At 36.5% G+C, this 19,405-nt stretch overlaps 3 protein-coding genes across 5 annotated transcripts in view; 1 reads left to right on the plus strand and 2 right to left on the minus strand.

The window, feature by feature from the left end:
- Positions 1-60, minus strand: part of LOC121951198 (noelin-3) — a 6,887-nt gene extending 6,827 nt beyond the window's left edge. The window contains exon 1 of the mRNA XM_042497437.1: positions 46-60. Coding sequence (XP_042353371.1) covers positions 46-60 — 15 coding nt within the window. The remainder of the gene's footprint in view (positions 1-45) is intronic.
- A 219-nt stretch (positions 61-279) lies between these two features.
- Positions 280-7,404, plus strand: LOC121950900 (putative ferric-chelate reductase 1). Its single transcript, XM_042496986.1, has 7 exons — positions 280-364; positions 1,056-1,155; positions 1,794-2,000; positions 4,099-4,209; positions 4,810-4,951; positions 5,927-6,055; positions 6,847-7,404. The coding sequence occupies exons 2-7, from the start codon at positions 1,057-1,059 to the stop codon at positions 6,897-6,899; spliced, it is 741 nt and encodes a 246-aa protein (XP_042352920.1). The 5' UTR covers positions 280-364; position 1,056; the 3' UTR covers positions 6,900-7,404.
- A 1,025-nt stretch (positions 7,405-8,429) lies between these two features.
- On the minus strand, positions 8,430-19,237 carry LOC121951762 (heterogeneous nuclear ribonucleoprotein C-like). 3 transcript variants are annotated; one of them, XM_042498223.1, is made up of 9 exons: positions 19,094-19,234; positions 16,556-16,662; positions 13,111-13,379; positions 11,951-12,023; positions 11,720-11,767; positions 11,164-11,333; positions 10,391-10,504; positions 10,129-10,271; positions 8,430-9,029 (listed from the first exon to the last, which is right to left on the minus strand). In XM_042498223.1, exons 2-9 carry the CDS (start codon positions 16,558-16,560, stop codon positions 8,913-8,915), a joined length of 939 nt encoding a protein of 312 aa, XP_042354157.1. In that variant the 5' UTR covers positions 16,561-16,662; positions 19,094-19,234; the 3' UTR covers positions 8,430-8,912. The 3 variants fall into 3 exon arrangements, with proteins under 3 accessions (XP_042354157.1, XP_042354156.1, XP_042354158.1); XM_042498222.1 differs by having other exon boundaries at positions 11,720-11,770; positions 19,094-19,224; XM_042498224.1 differs by lacking the exon at positions 16,556-16,662 and having other exon boundaries at positions 11,720-11,770; positions 19,094-19,237.
- Positions 19,238-19,405: the final 168 nt, after the last annotated feature.

Here is a 19,405-nt window from a genome sequence, read left to right on the forward strand (position 1 = left end):
TTTTTTTTTATAAAGATTTATTTAACATTTAACACATTTGGTGACCTTATACTGAACCATGACGATCACAGGTTACAGTTTACGGATAATTTTAAGGATAATTATTTACAAGTCAAATTCTGCTCAGTTGATTTCCCCTTAACAGTGACTTGGCATTTTTCCTGGATTTCACACCTTCCAGGCAGGTAGTCTACAAGATGCTGCAGAGAGCCCCTCCCCCCTCCTGCGTCACCAGCACGCAGCATCAGTGCTGACGTTTGCTGATTTAAATCTTTCCCCGCAGGAGTCACACTCAGTCACAGTCAGAGGAGAATTAACAGGTGAACAAGAAACCTTCCTGCAACATTTGACTTGTGCAACTCAGGTGAGTCTCTGAGGAAAATGAGATTTGGATGCTCTAGGAGAAATTGATTACTTTTAATTACTTATTTTCATTTTTTCATAAGGTTGAATTTAGGTTAATTGCTTGAATTAACCCAAATATATTAAGTAACAGTGACTAGATGATTTGAAACACAGAAATGAATCCATCTAAGTTGCAAAGTGCAATGATTAAAGAGGCCTGATTTTAGCAAAAGTAAAGCAAAAGTAAAAAGTATTCTGGTCTTCAGACAATCAAAAATGGGAATGTTTGTTTTAATTTTGAGGAATTTAAATTTGTCAACTTTGTCTAAAAAAAAGGTAGAGAATGAGGATTCTGAAGATTTGATCATAAAAGTTGTTTTGGGCAGTTTTCTGCTCTTTTTTATAAGTATATTTTTTTAAAATATGGCTTATGTGTATTTGTGGTGGGTATATATGCACAACTTCATTAATTTATAATTTACATTCTGATCTATAGATAAAGAATGCTGTTTTTAACAATTTAAGATCTTTCCACTGAACCAAATGTGTTTTCTAAGCAGAATTACAATTACATACTTTGTTATAATAGTGCTCAGAACACTTTCAATAAGCTGTAGGACTTATTAAAGATCTACGTTTTAAACTGAAGTCTGTCTCTAAAATTACTACTCAAAGTTTTGAGTTAATTTTTCGGTGTGTTTCGTCTGCAGAATGGAACGAGGATTGATGATCCTGCTGGTCGCTGTGCTGATGGTTTATTTGTCACCGGGAGTCAAAGGAACGTCTCATTTGTCATTTTCCAATGATACGGTAGGATTTCTTAAATCAACTACTCTAAGTGTAACTGAGACTAAGCTGAATTTGAGAATTGAAAACAAAATGCAAAGTCTGTTTCCTTATTAGATTTAATGTCCACACTAAAGAATTTATTTTATTTATTTATTTTTTATTTCCTCGCGGCACTAATCACAAAAATCAATGTTTTTAGCAGAAAATCCAGCCCCCCTATTTATCTATTTATTTATTTTCTTTAATTAATTAATTAATTAATTAATTAATTTAATTTAGGACTCTACCAAATTGTTGACATGTTGCTTTATGGCACTTGTAAAACAATAAAACAGAAAGAAAATCAAATTTACAAACCATGTACTGTTACAATGCTTGTAATATGATTGTTTACCACAGCGACATCTTGTGGATTTTTTTAATATAACACACCTAAACCAAATGGTAGAGATATCTCAGTCAGGTTGAATTAAGTTTAAGACATTTTTCATAAAGTTTGAGTGACTCAAAATGTGCTATACTGAATGGCTACACTCAAGAATTGTAGTTTTACCATCAAAATATTGTCATAACACAGCTGGAGAACAAAAATGTAGTCAAGTTAGAGCTGATGCAGATGATTAAAGTACTTTTTGTGTATGTGTGTTTGTATCTGGCAGGTGAACGTCACTCGACTTGGTTGCGGAAACACTAAACTGTGTGTGTCGACTCCAGACGACTGCGATCCTGCTGGAAACAAAAGCTGTCTCTTTGCTGCTGTGGTCGCCAACAACACGATGGCTCCCAACGGCACCGAGCTGGCCTTCGAACTCAGGGGAGACTCGGCGGGATACGTCGCGCTGGGACTCACTGTGAACGCCTCAGAGGTAACGCACAAAAAAGGTCAATGCAGTGACCAATTTCAAACATGTCTTTGCTAAATTGGACACATAATTGAAACTTCAACCCTTTAAAACCTGGAGCAACATCACATTTCTTGGCTGCTCTCAGACGCCATTCATGAGTGTTAAAAACCTTTGAACCCAAAAGCAGTTTGGTTTGATTTCTTAAAAAAAAAATGGGGTAAAAGGCAATGAGCAACTTGGCAAGAAATGTCCTGCAAATAGATTTTGAAAAATATCAAAAATATGAAAAATACCCTTAGAATGATCATAATTATATATTCAAAATTAAGTTTTACTTATTTCTTGTTAAATTTTGGGGTCATTTCTTCTCAAGATTGCATTCTTCCCATGTCTTTTGAAAGAAATCAGGACAGTTTACTCTGGTTTCAAAGAGCCAAAGCAGGAAGGTGTTTGACTCTCGACTTTATACAAACAGTTGACAGTTACACATCTTAAAATGAACACTGGTTTCCAAAACTGAAACCTTCTAGCACAGTTAGTCCAAAATATACTATGTATCATGTCCACCTCCTTCCCCAAATGAGATTCGTAAAAACCAAATGTACTGCTGTGTCAGGCAACTAAAGTTAGATAGATAGACTTGGACTTCAGTGTCTGCTGTTTAAAAAACAAGAAAAACAACATAAAATAAAATAAAATACATCAGTTGCACATTCCCATCATGAATACCCCATAAAAAAAACAACATTGCTGAACATAAAAAATAATTACAATTATACATATTCAACCTAGGTGGCGTTGAAGGGCTTTAATGAACAGTGGGACAAAGGAGTTTTTTACTGGTTGCGTCTTTTTAGGGGAACTTTAGAAAGTCATTACTTTCCACCAGGAGGTTGCCAACAAAATGTAAATACTGGTGGTGAAATTTTTTATTACAGGCTGTTTGAGACTTGTGGTTAGTGACAGAAACCTTGTAAATATGTCACGTAGCATCCATATTTACATAACATCATGCTGTTATTTCCATGTTCCCAGCAAAAGCAAACAGACTCATTTCTTTATTTATGCTTTTATTGATCTGGTTGATATGTGACTCATTACCACCTCAGAGCAAAAGCCTGTTCAATATGGTGCAGTCATGTGACAATCATTAACTTGATATAATATTGATTTAGTAGATAAGGAACGGCTGAATGGTCCATTAAGCAACTGGACACTGTTAAGGCCTCTTTTAAAACACCAAAGGCTGTAAAAAGTAAATCATTGTGTCCTTCATGATTTTAAAAATAGAGCACTGCATTTGTTTGTCTGCTGACATTTGTAGGAAAATTAAATATGTTAAGTCTAAACACATGGACTTTGGAGCCCCTTTAGGACGGTAATAAACACTTGTCCGACATGTTTGAAGAGGGAAACAGGTGCCATATGGCTGCAATGATTTCACAGAAAAGCAATAAAATGGTCTCTAAGCTAATAAATGAGACTACAGAGCGTCATCAAACCGGACACAGTTTTGGTATTGAAGTCTTGCAACCATGGTGTAGTTTGTTTATAGCCTAACATTATCTTACAGAACAAAGTCTGTATTATCATAAACGTTTGTTTGCCACAGGGCTTATTTTCTGCAATAAACCAAAATCCAATGGAAAAATCCCATGGACTTTTTGTTCTACAACATGAAATACATCAGTAAATACCCCACTCATAAATAAATATTACAGGTTACAAGGTTACATAAATAACCTTCTGGGACAAGCAGACTGTGAAGACTGCGTGTATGGTGTTAACATCCTGTGGGCTAAAAGGTTAAACCTGGACAGAGAAATCTTTTTCATTTTAGACAAACATGTTGTAGCATATTGTGCAATGAGTTTCCAGAAACATGAGACACTGATGAGAATACACAAAGACATGAAAGAGATCAAAAAGGAAACAGACAAAGACAAAAACAAAACATGAGTCATCTCAGGTGACGGACAAAACGAGGCAAACTGGAAACTGAACTCTATTTCATAACGTTATTGGCTTATCATCATTTTTAACAAAGACACTTGGATTTTGTCATTGTCTCCACATCAAGGAAGTTGTCTAAAGCTTTCACCATCATTTGTTTCCTCAGGGCACCACCATGCTTTTCATCTGCGCTCAGAACAGCTCAGACAATGAGTCGTTCTTCTTCCGGACAATGGACAGAAACAACAGCAACAATGAGCTCACTCCAACAGAGACGGTGAGGCCACAAATTTACCGTCATTTAAAAAACGATTAAATGTCTCTTTTTTTTTATTCCCTTCCTCATAAACCTACCGAGATTCTAAATAAAAGACACAAAAAAAAACATGAAATGTTTTCGGGTGTTTGGTGTCCCACCTAAAACGGTCAATCTCAGTTTAATTGTTACTAAATCTGGTTAATTTAGTGATTTCTGATGGTTATATTCAAAGCCAGACTCCATTGAGAAAAAGCGTAATTTAATGTCGAACACAGGAGCTGCTGATCGACCGACGCTGCTGTGATCAGTTAGTTAGTTTGTGTCATTGTGTGACTTTGTTTTAAAAGGGTTAGTTTGGGTTCACCAAAGTCACACAGTAACACAAATTAACTAACTTCTAACATCCTTTACGTCCTCAAAGGGAGAGCACTGACAATATCGGACCATAAATTGGTACTGCAAATACTAATTACCATAAATTTCCAACATCACAAAGATCTCTAATTCAAATGAGGCAAAAAAGTCTAATTTAATTTTCCTTCTGTTCTTTCTTTGTAAATATGCTTCTTTGTAATTTTCTCCTTATTTTTCTTTACCATGTGTTAACATATTTTCTAGAGAGTGAAAGGCATTACAGGCATGGTGAACGGAAGTGTGATCAAGTGTGAGTTCATCGTCCCAAAAGTGAACGCCTCCAACACCAGAAGCAGCCACGACACCACCTTCTCCATCCTCCTCGGAACGGGAAATGTTACCGGAAGTAAGTGGACTCACGTTTTATCTGTTAGAGCTCACTTTGGCTCACACAAAGGTTTCCATGATAGTTTTCTTGGGGTCGGCTGCAAAAAATTCCTTGATTAAAGATTTCCTTTTAAGTCCAAGTTAAGGTTTCCTTAAAAACATGATTGCACAAAACTATTTACAAGTACAGCTGAAACAAAAAGTTAATTCATCAGTCAGAAAAAAAACTTGCAACTATTTTATAACCGTGATTCCAGTTTCACAAATACGAGGACTTTCTGCTTTTTCTTTAATTCTTTTGATTTATTTATTGTTTTTACCCTGTAGTCAAACAGAAAAATCCACCAATAACATCATCAGATTTTAAGGTACTGAACTGATATTAAATTATATTATTTTTATTGTAGATTTTTATTTTATTGTGACTTTAAGATGGTCATTCACAACGCCAGTAGTGGAGGAAGTATTCAGATCCTTTACTCAAGTAAAAGTACAAATACCAAACTTTTAAGTGCTCTTTTGCAAATAAAAGTCCAACGCTGAAAATATAACTTATGTAAAAAAATAAATAGATAAACAAAGAGTTATGATCAGTAATTTGTACTTAATTTATGAAAAGTAAGAGTACCTAATCCAAAAAAAATCTTATATAACATTAAATAATTAAAAAAAAAACTAAAAATCTTTAAAATAAATTAGAAAACAACTTTAATGGTTATCAAACACTTTAGCCAGCTAATCTTCTGTAACTGATTAATCGACCGACTGTCTCAGCTGTACTTGTATAAACTGTTTCGTAGTTTAATTTACACCAAAACATATTTCTGGAATGTAGTTGAAGTATAATGTGGCATCAAAACAACAGACTCAAGTAAGGTACAAGTACCTCAAACTTGTGCTCACATACATGAGTAAATGTACTTAATTACATTCCACCACTGCACACGGCTGTCAGTGAGGACACGTCTAACATGCTCTGTCCCCTCATCATCAGATGCTATCGGCCCTTTTAACACGTCCCTGAACAGCGGCCCTCTGAACCTCGCCGACCCGGCCAGCAATGTCCCCACCTCGGCCCCCCCCACCTCGGCCCCCAACAGCAGTGGAGCCGTTCAGCCTCACGGTAAACACACACTGCTGCTTTCATGCATCTGCATTCAGGATTTAGGTTTTCAGACGTTCTGGTCCAGAGGGATTTGGTGTCCTGAGTAACACATTTAAAGACAATCCAAAACGGCAGGAACTAGATATCGAGATACGGAGGAAACAATGTATTTTAGAAAAAAACTTTTAAGTTAACCCTTGATTTCTTTCAAAAACATGAAAAGAAGGCAATGAGCAACTTAACAAAAAAAATGAACTCAAAATCTTCGACATTTGTGAAAAGCTGCAAGAAAATGACCTCAAATTAGCAAAATGGAAAGAAGAACAGAACATAAACAGAAAAAGACCTGAAAAAAATAGTAACACAAGTTTAAATATAGAACTGTAATTATCATATTTTTAGTCCCCTTAATATTTTCCCTCGTCATTTGATATTTTTCTAATGAAACTCTTTCTCTCGTTTCACTAAGTTTCAGGTATTTTTCTTGTCACCTTTTAATATTTTTTTTGCAATTTGTGGGACATTTTCATACCAAGTTGAACAAGAAAAGTGATGTCCATCCAGGTTTTAAAGGGTTAATAATAATGTCCAAAAAACAATATTAATATTATTGTATTTATAATTGCTATAAAATTATGAACTTGTAACTTCTATCTTTGAAAGAAATCACGCTAATTTGCTCAGGTTTTAAATAGTTAATATTCTAGAAAGAAACCAAGATGCAACAGTGAAAAAAAAAGACGTAATTTAGTTTGTTCATTTTTGTTGAATATTTTGTGATAAGCACCTTTTGTCTCTGTCCCTGCCAGCTGTGCTCCTCCTGCTGAGTGTCCTCACACTGTCCGTCCTGCTGAGAGCCTGAGAGGACGAATTTGTGATCAGATGGACACGATGAAGACACAAAAAACCTGAGTGTCAAACTGTGTATAAAATGTTTTTACTGAACTTCTTTTTACACGTTTCAAGCGTCTTTTGCACTATGTTTGTCAACCGAGATGTTCTTCGAGCTGAAAGTATATATATTATATATTAGGATTATATTTAATTTTCTGCATCTGGACTGGAGAAAAGGCGTTGTTATTATAGTTTTGCACTTTTGTAAATTTTGTCATTTGTCAGTTTGGAACCATAAGCAGTTTCTGCAGACGGACAGACTTTGATCTGACGAGTTTGAGCTGTTTACTGGAACATCTGGGCGAGTAAACCTCGACTGACAGGCTGACAAAAGTCCTTTCAGGGAAACCCAAACCAGGAGTGTGATTACTATATCTTATTTTTTTACATGTGAAATAAACTGTGATTGTAAGATATTTGTTAAAGGTCCACCTATCCTTTGATAATGATAATAAAGTTGAAACTATGGTTAACTGTTTGTGGCGTCATGTCACTGACTCACAGGACAGCTTTTACTGCTTCCTGTCATGGGTCACATAACCAACCGTGCCTTTAAGGCTGCAACTAACAAATATCTCAGTTACTTCTCACATAAGATGTAAATATTCAGGAACCTCAGTTGGGAATGTTTGCTTGAAAAATGATGCAAATTATTTGTTTGTTTTTGGTTAACCAATCTACTGAGCTCTACATGACTGATCAACACATCTGTTCTCAAACCACAAACAAGAAATAAATGTCTTTAAATGCGACAGTCTGATAATCATGAGCGAAATATGGTGATCCCATCGGTCATCCGCCCAAAACAACGGTCCTAAAATCAAACTCATGCTCACCAACAGAAGATTTAAAATTATGGGCGATCAAAGACGGCCTCAGAAATCTGACCGTCACAAATTTGAGATCAAATCGTCAGGGGCCGTTTACGCAGCAACGGTTAAACTCTTGCTGCAGTTTGGCCTTTCGTTCACATGACAACAGCATTTTGGGGGATTGAAAACAAAAGCTTTTGAAACCAAGTTTCAGAGTGTAAACATTTAAAAACGCCACCCCTTCTGTCGACGTGTAAACTGGCAATGTGCAGAATAAATGCATGAAAAGTAAAACCGTCCTCTCAAGAAGTAATCAAGTTGAAATGATTACTGAGATGATTCCCCTGCTGTCGCCGATGGTTACATCCGTATTTTTGGTCCACATATTTTCTAAACATTTCCATATTTTACCACATTTCCATGATGTTAAGTATTTTGCAGTGGGTAGGCCTCTTTAGTGATACAGAAACAGATTACACACATTTGTGGATGAGCAAACTGCGAGCGTTTGCTATCCTCTCTCACTCTTTAGACATTTCCACCTCCAATTAGATGCTTGTGCCAACAGACAAGACTGCACATTTGAATAAAAAAATATGTGTATCCTTTTTTTCTTTTACTGGAAGGAAAATGAGTAGTTCTGCATCAGTTTAGTTTAGTTTAAAAAAACAAAACAAAACAGAAAATCTCTTCCCATTTTAATATTTTATTGCAATTTATTCCTTTACAGTTAAATTGAAACTGAATAGTATAAAAAACTGACATCAACATACAGACACACAAGGTCAAACAAACTCCCCGCTGAGCAAAAACAAAACGCACTGAACCTAAAAACGGGCTTTCGGAGCTGAACTTTCGTCCTCGCCTTCAGACATGTCCGTCGAGCTGTCGTCTCTGAGAACATCAACAGCCCATGAAGCGATGCAGTAAAAACACAAACCCAAACCTACAGCTAGTTATTCCTGTAACATTAACACTGGACAACTGGCCAAAATAAACAACAACAAAAAAATCAAATTAATCAGCTTTAGGGACAACATGAGTGTGTGCACCATGCTCGTGTGTGAGTGCACGTTTGCTTTTTATATCAACATCATGAGTGTTAAAACAAGAGTCCGAGTTCCTACTGGAAGTTGTGTGTACGCTGCATGCGTCTGTGTGGTCCGCATCTAGGAGTCCTCCTCGCCGTTGACACTATCAGCATCTTCGTCACCTTCCACATGCTCTCCTTCCTCCTCCTCCTCCTCTTCCTCCTCCTCAAAGTCCTCCCTCTCCTGACCCCTCACCTGCAGGTTTACGAGCGACAGGTGATTTGGAGATAAACTTAAAGACCGTGCAACAACAGCAGCGGGCTGAGCCATAAAAAAATCTGAATAATATCGCAATATTTTTATATCACGATACACAATAAATATCTTGATATTTTGAAATTTCTTGTTAACTACTAAATAAACTACTATTAAAATAAAGTTAAATAGAATAAAAAAATAAAATAAGTGTTCACAATGTAGCAAAATAAAGAACTGCTAAAATAAAGTTAAATAAAGTGCTGTATTAATGAATTTAATGATCCTTTTGTTGTTTATTGCTTACCCCATTGTATATTGCTTAAATCAAAGTGCAGTAATTTAGGTATAAACCATTTAGGTTTCTAACCTCTCTGGCACCTGTTTTTGTATATTCTTTTTGACCTGGTTACTATTATTTTTTTTAAATGGTACAAACAAATAAAAATTAAATGAAGTAATGTTATAATATAGTTAAAATAATATCATAATAAAGTCAAATAAAGTACTACTATAATAAAGTTAAAGTACTTTAACAATAAAGTTAAATCAAGTAATGTTATAATAAAGTTAAATAAATTATAAAGTCACAATGAAGCTTAATAATGTGCTATTTTAAAAGTTAAATCAAGTACTGTAAAATTAAGTTAAATGATGTTATAATAAAGTCAAATAAAGTACTACTTTAAGTAAGTAAAGTTCAAGTACTTTTACAATAAAGTGAAATAAAGTAATGTTATGATAAAGTTAAAGTACTGCTTTAATAAAGTCAAAGTACTATTACAATAAAGTAAAATGAATTCTATTATAAATACGCTAAATAAAGTATTCTTAGAATAAAGTCAAATTAAGTACTTCTATAATACATTTTGAGTACATTTACAATAAAACTGTATAAAGTCATGTTATGAAAAAGTTAAAGTACTGCTATAATAAAGTCAAAGTACTATTATTGTAAAGTAAAATTAAGGTCTACTATAATAAAGCTAAATAAAGTACTCTTAAAAAAAGTCAAATTAAGTACCGTTATGATAAAACAACTTCAAGTAAAACCACTGGCGCTTTTATTTTGAAGTAACAGCGGTGTCCATAGTCTCACCTCTTCCTCCTCCAGCAGGTCTCCCTCCTCCTCTTCCTCCTCGTCGGAGTCGTTCATCTCTCTCTTGATCCCGTCGTCCTTCTGGTTGCCTGAGTGCGGAGGGGAAGTCACCTCTCCAGGCTCCGTTTTTCCGCTCTTGGCTTCTGCATTCGGAAATCAGTCAAGAGAAATCGTGGAGCTCATCTGGTTAAATACTAATGACTTTGTATTTTATCAAGAAAAATAGATAAAAGCTCAGATCTGCCGATCTATTCACCCCTACCTAACTTCTTGTTGTGGTCCTTCTCCATGCGCTCCAGGTTGTCCAGCAGGTCGTCCACTTTGCTTTTGATTTGAGTCAACTCGCGCTTGATGGTCTGCAGCTCGTCCACTTTCACTGCAGAGAAAAGGGACAACGATGGATGGATGAGCAACTTTCATCTCACGCATTTTATTCATCTGCAACATTAAAACAGTAACAGAAAACAAAGAGCCGGAGAGGTTAGAAACCCAAAATGGGTTTACGGAAAAAACCTCACCGAAGGTAAAACAACACATTACATGCCATACAATAAATACTTTTTCACTTTTCGCACATGCATTTTTTTCTTTTTTATTGCCTTTTCATCTTTTTTGTTTTGTTTATTTGTTCTCTGTACATATCTGTATTTTTATTGTCATTCTATTCTATTCTATTCTATTCTATTCTATGTTAAGTGCCTTCCATTGTATATATACGCTTGCATTATTTTGCCTTTTTAACTAAATTTATTCAGATCCCGCTCTCTTATTTGCAGCTTTAACCAAACAATTTCCCTCACGGGATTAATTAAGTATTTCTACTCTAAATTACAGTGCTCTGGTGCAAGCAGCATACAAACAGGTCTACAAAAGAAACAAAAAAAATCAACAAAAAACAGCAAAAAAGACAATTATGCAGACAGTTGTAACGGTATTTTCATTCATGTGTAAAAAAAAACGTTGAAAATTTCAACTATGTAGAACTTGTATTTGTTTTTGCTGCGACGCTCTGTCCTAAGCGTCAGAAAGTCTTACTTGCTCTGGAGGAGGAAGTCCTCTGACTGCTCTTGGAGGAAGAGGAGAAGCTGCTTTTGGTTCGCCGGCTGCTTCCTCCGCTCAGGCTGACCCGCGGGCGCTTGGACGGGACCACGGCCCGCGACAAGGGGGGAGGGGGAGCGGGTACACGGGACGGGTACGAGTACATTCTGGCATCAAACACAGGACAATATTAACCCTTAGCGCCCGCTTTAATATCACACATTCGTATCGCAAGTCTGAATGTAACAATTTAGTTTTTTGTGTGTTTTAGACGTGTAGTAGGAGCTGAGCTGGAAATTCAGAGACTAAACAAAAATACCCAATCTTGCCAAAAGTTATGTCATATGCATAAACACAGCCAAAATTATTTTAAAAAAGCAGTACCTAAGGGTTAATAAATGTATAACCTCTCTCAGACTCAGTCGTGTTACTTTCACACTTCGAACGCACAATTTACACACTGCACAGAAACCAAATACTGACTGATGAGTGACAGACGGAGATGGTTTGTCATCGTGATTCAGACTAAGAAACAAAGGGAAACGTTACTCACCTGTCGTAGTAATCTCTCTGAAAGTCATAGTCAACCTCAAATGAGGAACTGCTGCACAGAAAGAAGATAAGGAAGAGACGATGTTAGGAGAAGGAGACAGCATCAGATTCAGTCTCAGGCTAAAATGTTCCTGGTTTAATTTCTGGCAGGATTTTTTAAGCTCCACGCTCATGGTTTTTTTCGTGAGCACAACAGCTGTGATGTTGGTAGTGCCGCATCACTGTGGCTCACCTGTACATGTCTCCAGCTGAGCGTTTGGTGGTTTTTGACCTCTGTGGTTTGGGTTCTCCGGCCAGGTTGATATCTGAGAAAAAAAATGAACACAATTTTTATAAAAGATCAATGAGAGTGTGATGCCAAGGACAATTAAGACATCAACCACCACATACTGATTTTCTATTTTTGGAGATGGATCGTCATTACGAGCGCTGTCAGTTATCACTGCACCACATTCTCAAAGCGCAGAGCAAACTATGGACACAGACGGAGCAGCAGAACGGCAGGTCCGGTGAACGTAAAACTAAACAGTCGATTGTACCGAGTCCAAAAGTTTGCCTTCATCATCTGTGATCAGATCAACTGATCAATTAGCCACCCCATGACTCAATCTCCACAAACTGCTGCTGAGGAAAAAAAAAGATCTCATGTAAAGATCCATCTGCACTGCGTTCACGGACCAACAAAAATGTCTAAAATTAAGAGAGGGGACACAGACTGATACTGAAGGACATGAAAAAATGGTTTGATACATTTTAGGGATGAATCTGTGCTTTTTCAAAGATAGATATAAAGGGTTAAATGACTTTATTTCATTTTTTATAATGAAAACGTCTTTGTTCCCCCGGGGGCACAAAAGAGGGAATAAATAACTAAATTTATATCAATGACAAAAATCCATTGATTTTGCCCAAAGTGCTATTTTAAACCAGTCCAAAGAATTTCAACGCTTCATACTGATGTTTTCTAAAGTCGTACCTTCATCATTACAGTGATACTGACCTATGACCTCACCATACAACATCACATCTCCCAAAGTTTTGTCAACTACATTTGGTTGGTGTTACTCTCTGCATGTAGTTAAGATGTTACATTAAAGGCAAGACATTTTTTAAAGTACCTTTGAGGCACATTATTATATTTCTTTACCCTTTTTAAAGTCTCATTTATCACATTTTTAATGACTTTTTCACAACTTTATGAACTTAAAACATCATGAATTTGTAACATAAACATATAAAATAAACTGCAGCGTCCACAATCAGTGCAAAAAAAAAAAAAACGGTCTTGAAAGTACTCATTAGAAGCCCGTAGAGTAGGAGGACTGTACTCAAAACTAGCTTTAATGTAAAAATCATCTTAAATTCCCAAAAAGTTGAAAACTGAATCCTTACCAAGCACTTGCCCGACAATCATCCTGCCATCCTCCCCGTCGACGGCCGCTCGGGCATTCCTCTCGTTGGCGAACTGAACGAAGGCGTAGCCCTTGTGGACAGAGCAGCCGACGACCTTGCCATATTTGGAGAAGATGGACTCGACATCGGCCTTGGTGACGAGCAGGGTGTTGAGGTTGCCGATGAAGACCCGGGAGTTGAGAGAGCGTGGGTCGGTCTTGTTGGTGACGTTGCTGCTGGCCATCAGGCTGGAGGTGTGGGGTGAATGACTAAACGGGAAGACACACGAGACAACACACACCCATTAGATTTAGTGGGATTAACGTTCGGTCCTCTGAGCTACGTTTGTTGTCACTGGGTCAAATACTGGAGATCCCCCAAAGCTGCGGCGACCGCGAATCACGATAACCACGTACGTGATCGGCACGCTTTCCTGGGAAATACAAAATCAAAAAACAAGTACTCAGGACAAAAGGAGGAAACAGTTACGGGCTGATATAAAGCCTTTCGCCCTTCTGGTGTCATGACGTCCAAAGTCAAACCTGTCCTAAATTTGATGCTTCGAAATTACTCCTAAAGTGTGGCTTCTTACTCAATAACCACAACTCTGTTACAGTCAAAACATATATCTGCAATGACATGAGGCCTGAAACACACCCACCACACACTGACCCCACAGTTTGTGCGATCATCACACTGGCGCCAAAATCACCTTTAGTCACTGATCTGCATTAAACAACAGAAAGGTGCATTGCTGAATTTGCTACTAAAAGCAATGGCTGGACAATATGGGCTGATAATTATACTGCGATATTTTTAGGTTATGTCTCGATACACGATATTGATTTTTAATCTCCTCAAAAGCAATTCACAAATGCTAAAACTGGGAGACAAAATCGAACATTACCATTTCTTTTTGAATTAAATTCCCTCTTTGATGTGACAATATTGTAGGAATGACTATTGGTACTTTTTTGCAATAATTATTAGTCATTTAGATATAAATAACTAAGTGGGTAAAGGAAAGTATTTCTTTCTGATAAACTGAAAAAAGTACATCACTTTGCTGTAATTCTACCTTTAAAATCAGGGAAAAAAACAACATTATTCCATATCTAAGATTATATATATAGTCTCATATCTCAATACAGTATAACATCTTTTTATAGACCAGCCCTACTAAAAGATAAGAGCACCGTGCAAACCTTTAAGCCAGAAAGACATGGACATAACATCCATGGACATAACCCTGGTTAGTCATGTGTTATCAAGTGAGGACACCATTGCTGAATCCCTTATATTACAACTTCATCAACAGCAGTGTTTTCCACGAGATGTTAACCCTTTGAAATATGAGAAAAATGGCAAATTAACTTGATTTCTAAAAATTAATATATTAGTTTTAAATAAAGTACAAGAAAATTACCTGAAGTTTTGTTTTAAAAATTAATACAAAGAATAAAGAAAAAAAAAAAAGTCAAACAAGACTTGGAAAATGTTGCTTAAAAATTCTAATAAATTAGTAATACAATTTAAAATAAGTGATTATGAAAACTGTAGTTTTTTCCAGCTTTTGTCTTCATTTTTCCCTTTAACTTTTTTAAAAAAAAAAATCCAGATCTGCTAATTTTTAGAACATTTCATACCAAGTTGCTCATTGCCTTTTTGCAAATATTTTTTTTAAAGAAATTGCTCCAGTTTGCTCAGGTTTCAGAGGTTTAAATACCTGCGAAAGGCATCGGAAAGCAGCACAAGAAAAGTTTGTCGCTCCAAGTTTCAAAGGGTTATCGTGCTTTGAGGATGAAGAATACAGATGCAGAAAAGGGAACGTTCTGAGTACATGGATGCATTTTCTGACTCAGAACTGAAAACACGACAGTAAAATAAAGCTCATTTAGGAATTTAAAAAAAATCAGGCTCCCATTCATTATCTACAACACAACACCAGACCATAAGCTTCATGACATTCATGACATTCAAGGTTTGAGACTTCTCTGGTTGTGGATTTGAGAGAGAGACGCTCACGTTCACATATATTGATTAAATTATCTTAGACCACAGAATTAACACTGAAAGGCTACTGTTTAGAGTCTGACAAGTTCAGGGGTTAGAGGTGGGAAAGGAAAAAAAATCTCAATATTTATTAGCTGAATTTGTGTGTGTGTGTGTGTGTGTGTGTGTGTGTGCATGCGCTGATGCTTTAACCCTCTGAAATCAGAGCAAATTAGATTGATGTCTTCAATGGGCAACTTGGAACAAAACAACTAAAAAATGAGCAAAAAATTAAGAGAAAATTACCTGAAAATTTAGTACAAAAATGCATTGCAAAAGTTGAAAATAATAATAAATACAAATAAATAAATACATAAATATATATATAAACAATAAAAAAGAAAAAAAATGATGTTAAAAAACACTTTAAAAAAGCACTTAAAAATAATGATTCTGTAAAATATTTTTGAAAATAGGATAAAAAATGATTTTTCAAAAAATATATTGTATAAATGTATTCATTTCTTACCAAGTTATTTATGGCCTTTTTCTTATGGTTTAAATTTGCTCATGGTTCACAGGGTTGCTTCTATTTTGTTTGTGTTTCCGCTTGTTCTGCTATAATACGAAATCTGAGTTATAGTGTGTGTGTGTGTGTGTGTGTGTGTGTGTATGTATGTATGTATATATATATATATATATATATATATATATATATATATATAGAGAGAGAGAGAGAGAGAGAGAGAGAGAGAGAGAGAGAGAGAGAGAGAGAGATAGTGAGAGATTGGTGAAATCTGAAAATGTTATTTTGGTTCTAACCGATCCAGAACTGAGCTCAGTGAGGTTTGTTTTCTATGGACCTTCCTATGAGCTGAGTCCTTAATTAAGTTTTGAACTGAATCAAATTAAATCCAGGCTGGATCATGTTGTTTTTTGGGATTAGTCAGGTGAATGTGATGGTGAAGCTGGATGTCAGAAACAATCACTGTTGATTTCACTCAGCAGAGCTGTATTATTTAGCTGTTAAGCACCATTATGACCAGTAGAGGGCACTATTTTAACTATACCAATATCCTCTAATATCATGCTCGGGTTAATCAATGAACTGTATTTCCCACAGAATTAGGAGCACGGAGCAAAACCGCAGTGGAGCCGTAACGCAAGCGGTGGAAATCCTGGGTAAAATGTCAGTTTGAAAAGCACAGACAGACTTATTTACACTGACAGGGGTCCTCCAGGTGAGAAATACTGCTACTGTACAGCAGACCATTCAATATCCAATAACCAGGGCACAGCGATTCATCTTATCTGACACAAGAGGACTGAGTACTCAGAGCAGCCCGGAGCCCTGTGTGATCTTAGATAAGAAGGGAGCCCTGATACAGAGAACATGAAAACAATGGGGGCATCAAATAGACCCCCTCCTAGCTGACAAACATTCATCACTCACTCCATAGCGTCTGTGTGAAGGGCTGTCGTCTGTGATGTTTGACACTGTGGGCTGGGATGAGTTTGGGCTGGTGTCTCGACCTTCACCTGCGCCCCTCGCGATTTATACTGAGGTGACAGAAAACACACCTCAGTCAAGCTGAACAGGGTTATCGTGTGCCAAGTCTTACCTGTTGGAGTTTGTACAGGAGTTTAGTGGAGAGGCAAAGACAGTAAAAACACACAAAAAACAGGTGTGTCTCCCAAGAAAATCCCATTACGAATTCCGACTTTGGGACTACAACCCGACCCTGGTGCATGTTTAAGAACAATAATATTAAAATGAGCTCTGAGAACATGAGAGAATACAAGTTTTAAACCTAAAAACCCATTACATTCATAGCAATAACCGGACAGAAAGGTTTTTTGAGAAGGCAGTAAGCGGCCGACGTTGCTTATGTTTGTGTAGCGCTTATGAAACATGGTTGAGAAAGAAGTTGATAATATATAATGTCAGCATGAAGTCCAGCTAAATAGACCTTGAAAACCTGAATGTTGAATTTGTATTAAATCTGAAAAATCATGTCAGCCAATAAAAGGTGTTTTTGTGTTTTGACAAATCTGGGGTACCAAATGTAATAATCAACTATTGTGGCTTGAGAGGTATGATGATAAATCCAATTTAATCTCAGTTTTGTAAATTCAGAATTTATTGTTTAAACATGGGAAGTCCCATTTATTGCATACTCTTCAAACATGGAGGAATATCAGTTAAGATCATAGTATTAAATATGTTAGAAATTACTGACCCATTATATACTTTAACACTTTAATGCAACTTGAACTGATATTTAAGACCAATTAAACAAAATATGAACTGATAATTACTGAAGGTCAGGGAAAATTATGTGAAAAATAATTATAAAAGATAAAACATTACTTTTATTATAGGAGGCCAATATTGTTCAGGCCTATTTAAAGAAAAACATACATATAATAATTGGTCATTAATATTATTATTAATAGTACCAATCATTTTGAGAATTTATAGTGCAACATCAGTTGCAGTTTTAGTTACTGATACAAATTGTATAATAATAAAAACTACAGAAAAAGAAAACATGGACCAACAATAATCTACATATATATATATATATAAATATTTAGCATAACATAAAACATGACTCTTTAATGAGGAGGAATTTGTTAAATTTTACAGACCTATTCAAAAAAAATTGCCTATTATTTTGAGAATTTATGGGGCAACATCAGACAAAAAAGACTGTTGAATGTACTTTTTGTTGTTTTTAATAACACATTTTAAAGGATATGCAGGGATACTGAGAATAAATCTAAACTAAATCCAAGACATGACAACAGGGCAAAAACTGCAATTATTGCTGTTAATACCATAAATATAATTTAATTTGACCATTTAAATTTAAGGAAATGGGCCATCCAAATGGGTAAAATGCAAATATAGCTGTTTGGGGGGGGGAAATATTCCAGTGTGAGCATTGAATGTGATGGATGCTGGGATGTACAGTAACAATGCATGATTTTATGGGACCATCATATGTTTTGAACTTCTTTGCATTTCTATTTTATTCACTGGCTTTGTCTCTAGTGGATGTATTAAATGGGGCTTATAGGTGTACCTGACTCGTAAGGGTGAATGTGAAGGCGTGCGGTCATTTAAATACACATAACAGCCATAATACTCTTTCAGATCAATTAAAGTTTAATAAGTAAATGTGTATTTGTAACGTTATGTAACAAAACTGAGGCCACACAGGCAGCACAAAGCTTCCAAAATCAGAAAAATCACTCTTCAGCCAGGAGGAAAAAAACGTGAAAAAAAAACCACTCCACCAAAAACAAACTCACTGAGCTAAAAAAGCAAAATCTGCACGTCAAAAGTTACATAAATAATCCTCAAAACACCCGCCTGGACAGCGCCACCACACGGCTTCACTGTAAGACACGGGCCTAGCCTCCAGGGCTCAAAGCCGGCTAGCATGGCTAACGTTAGCCATCCACTATGTGAAAAGCATGAAAAAAAATACACTGAAATGCGACCAGTTCCTCTGCTTGCAAAAAAAATACATAAAACCTGCAAAATGATGACAAATTTGCAGTTGTTAAATCAAAATCAAAATAATCTAAAGCCACAGAGGCCTCTGACGCTGTTAGCTAGCGGCTAACGTTAGCCGGTGGGCTGGCCGAGCAGCGTGCCAAAAACACATCAGTCCAACAAAAGAAAAGTCTTCACAATGAACGCAACAAAAACAAGGCAACTCAAACTTGCGAAAAATGTCGAAATTGTAGCTTAATGCATCCAAAGCGTCGTGTCTCTAAAAACCACAACAAAGCTCTCCGTTTTTTTTTTTTCTTTGAGGGGGAGGATGAGCGTCTCCGAGTTAGCTAAGCTAGCTAACCCGCCAGCCAGCACATTACGTTCTCTCCACTCGCAAAATAGAAAAAAACCGTTGAAAAAAATCCAAAAAGAAAAGAAAAAGGAAGGAAAAATTAAAAAATTGTCTGGGAACAAAATACTCACCACGACCTTTACGAGTAAAATGCCTTGATTTCGGTAAAATCGGTCAAATATTGTCCTTCTACGAGCACAGGCGTTTCGCACCTTTTCAGCAGCGAGCTAGCTTTATTCTGCCCACCGAGCTGACGTAACTGGCTGTGGCGCAGTGCTGGGCAGGAGCGCTGGATTTGTGTCACAGAGCAGTCCGGGTGAGCGGGAGCTGTGACTGAATAATAACGTTACCCACTCCGGTGTGGCCCGGTATTCAAAACGTAACATCCTGTTGTCTTTGAAAATCAGTCCATCCTCCACATCCTCCAAAGATTTTCGCCCTGA

Source organism: Plectropomus leopardus, chromosome 12, assembly GCF_008729295.1.
Source record: "Plectropomus leopardus isolate mb chromosome 12, YSFRI_Pleo_2.0, whole genome shotgun sequence".
NCBI lineage: Eukaryota > Metazoa > Chordata > Actinopteri > Perciformes > Serranidae > Plectropomus > Plectropomus leopardus.

Coding starts and splice junctions, on each gene's coding strand:
- LOC121950900 (XM_042496986.1), top strand. CDS start 1,057: ATGGAACGAGGATTGATGATCCTGCTGGTCGCTGTGCTGATGGTTTAT. Junction 4,952..5,926: donor AACGGGAAATGTTACCGGAA/GTAAGTGGACTC, acceptor CCTCATCATCAG/ATGCTATCGGCCCTTTTAAC. Junction 6,056..6,846: donor TGGAGCCGTTCAGCCTCACG/GTAAACACACAC, acceptor TGTCCCTGCCAG/CTGTGCTCCTCCTGCTGAGT.
- LOC121951762 (XM_042498222.1), bottom strand. Junction 11,771..11,950: donor TCAGCTGGAGACATGTACAG/GTGAGCCACAGT, acceptor CTTTCTGTGCAG/CAGTTCCTCATTTGAGGTTG. Junction 10,272..10,390: donor GGACCACAACAAGAAGTTAG/GTAGGGGTGAAT, acceptor TTCCGAATGCAG/AAGCCAAGAGCGGAAAAACG.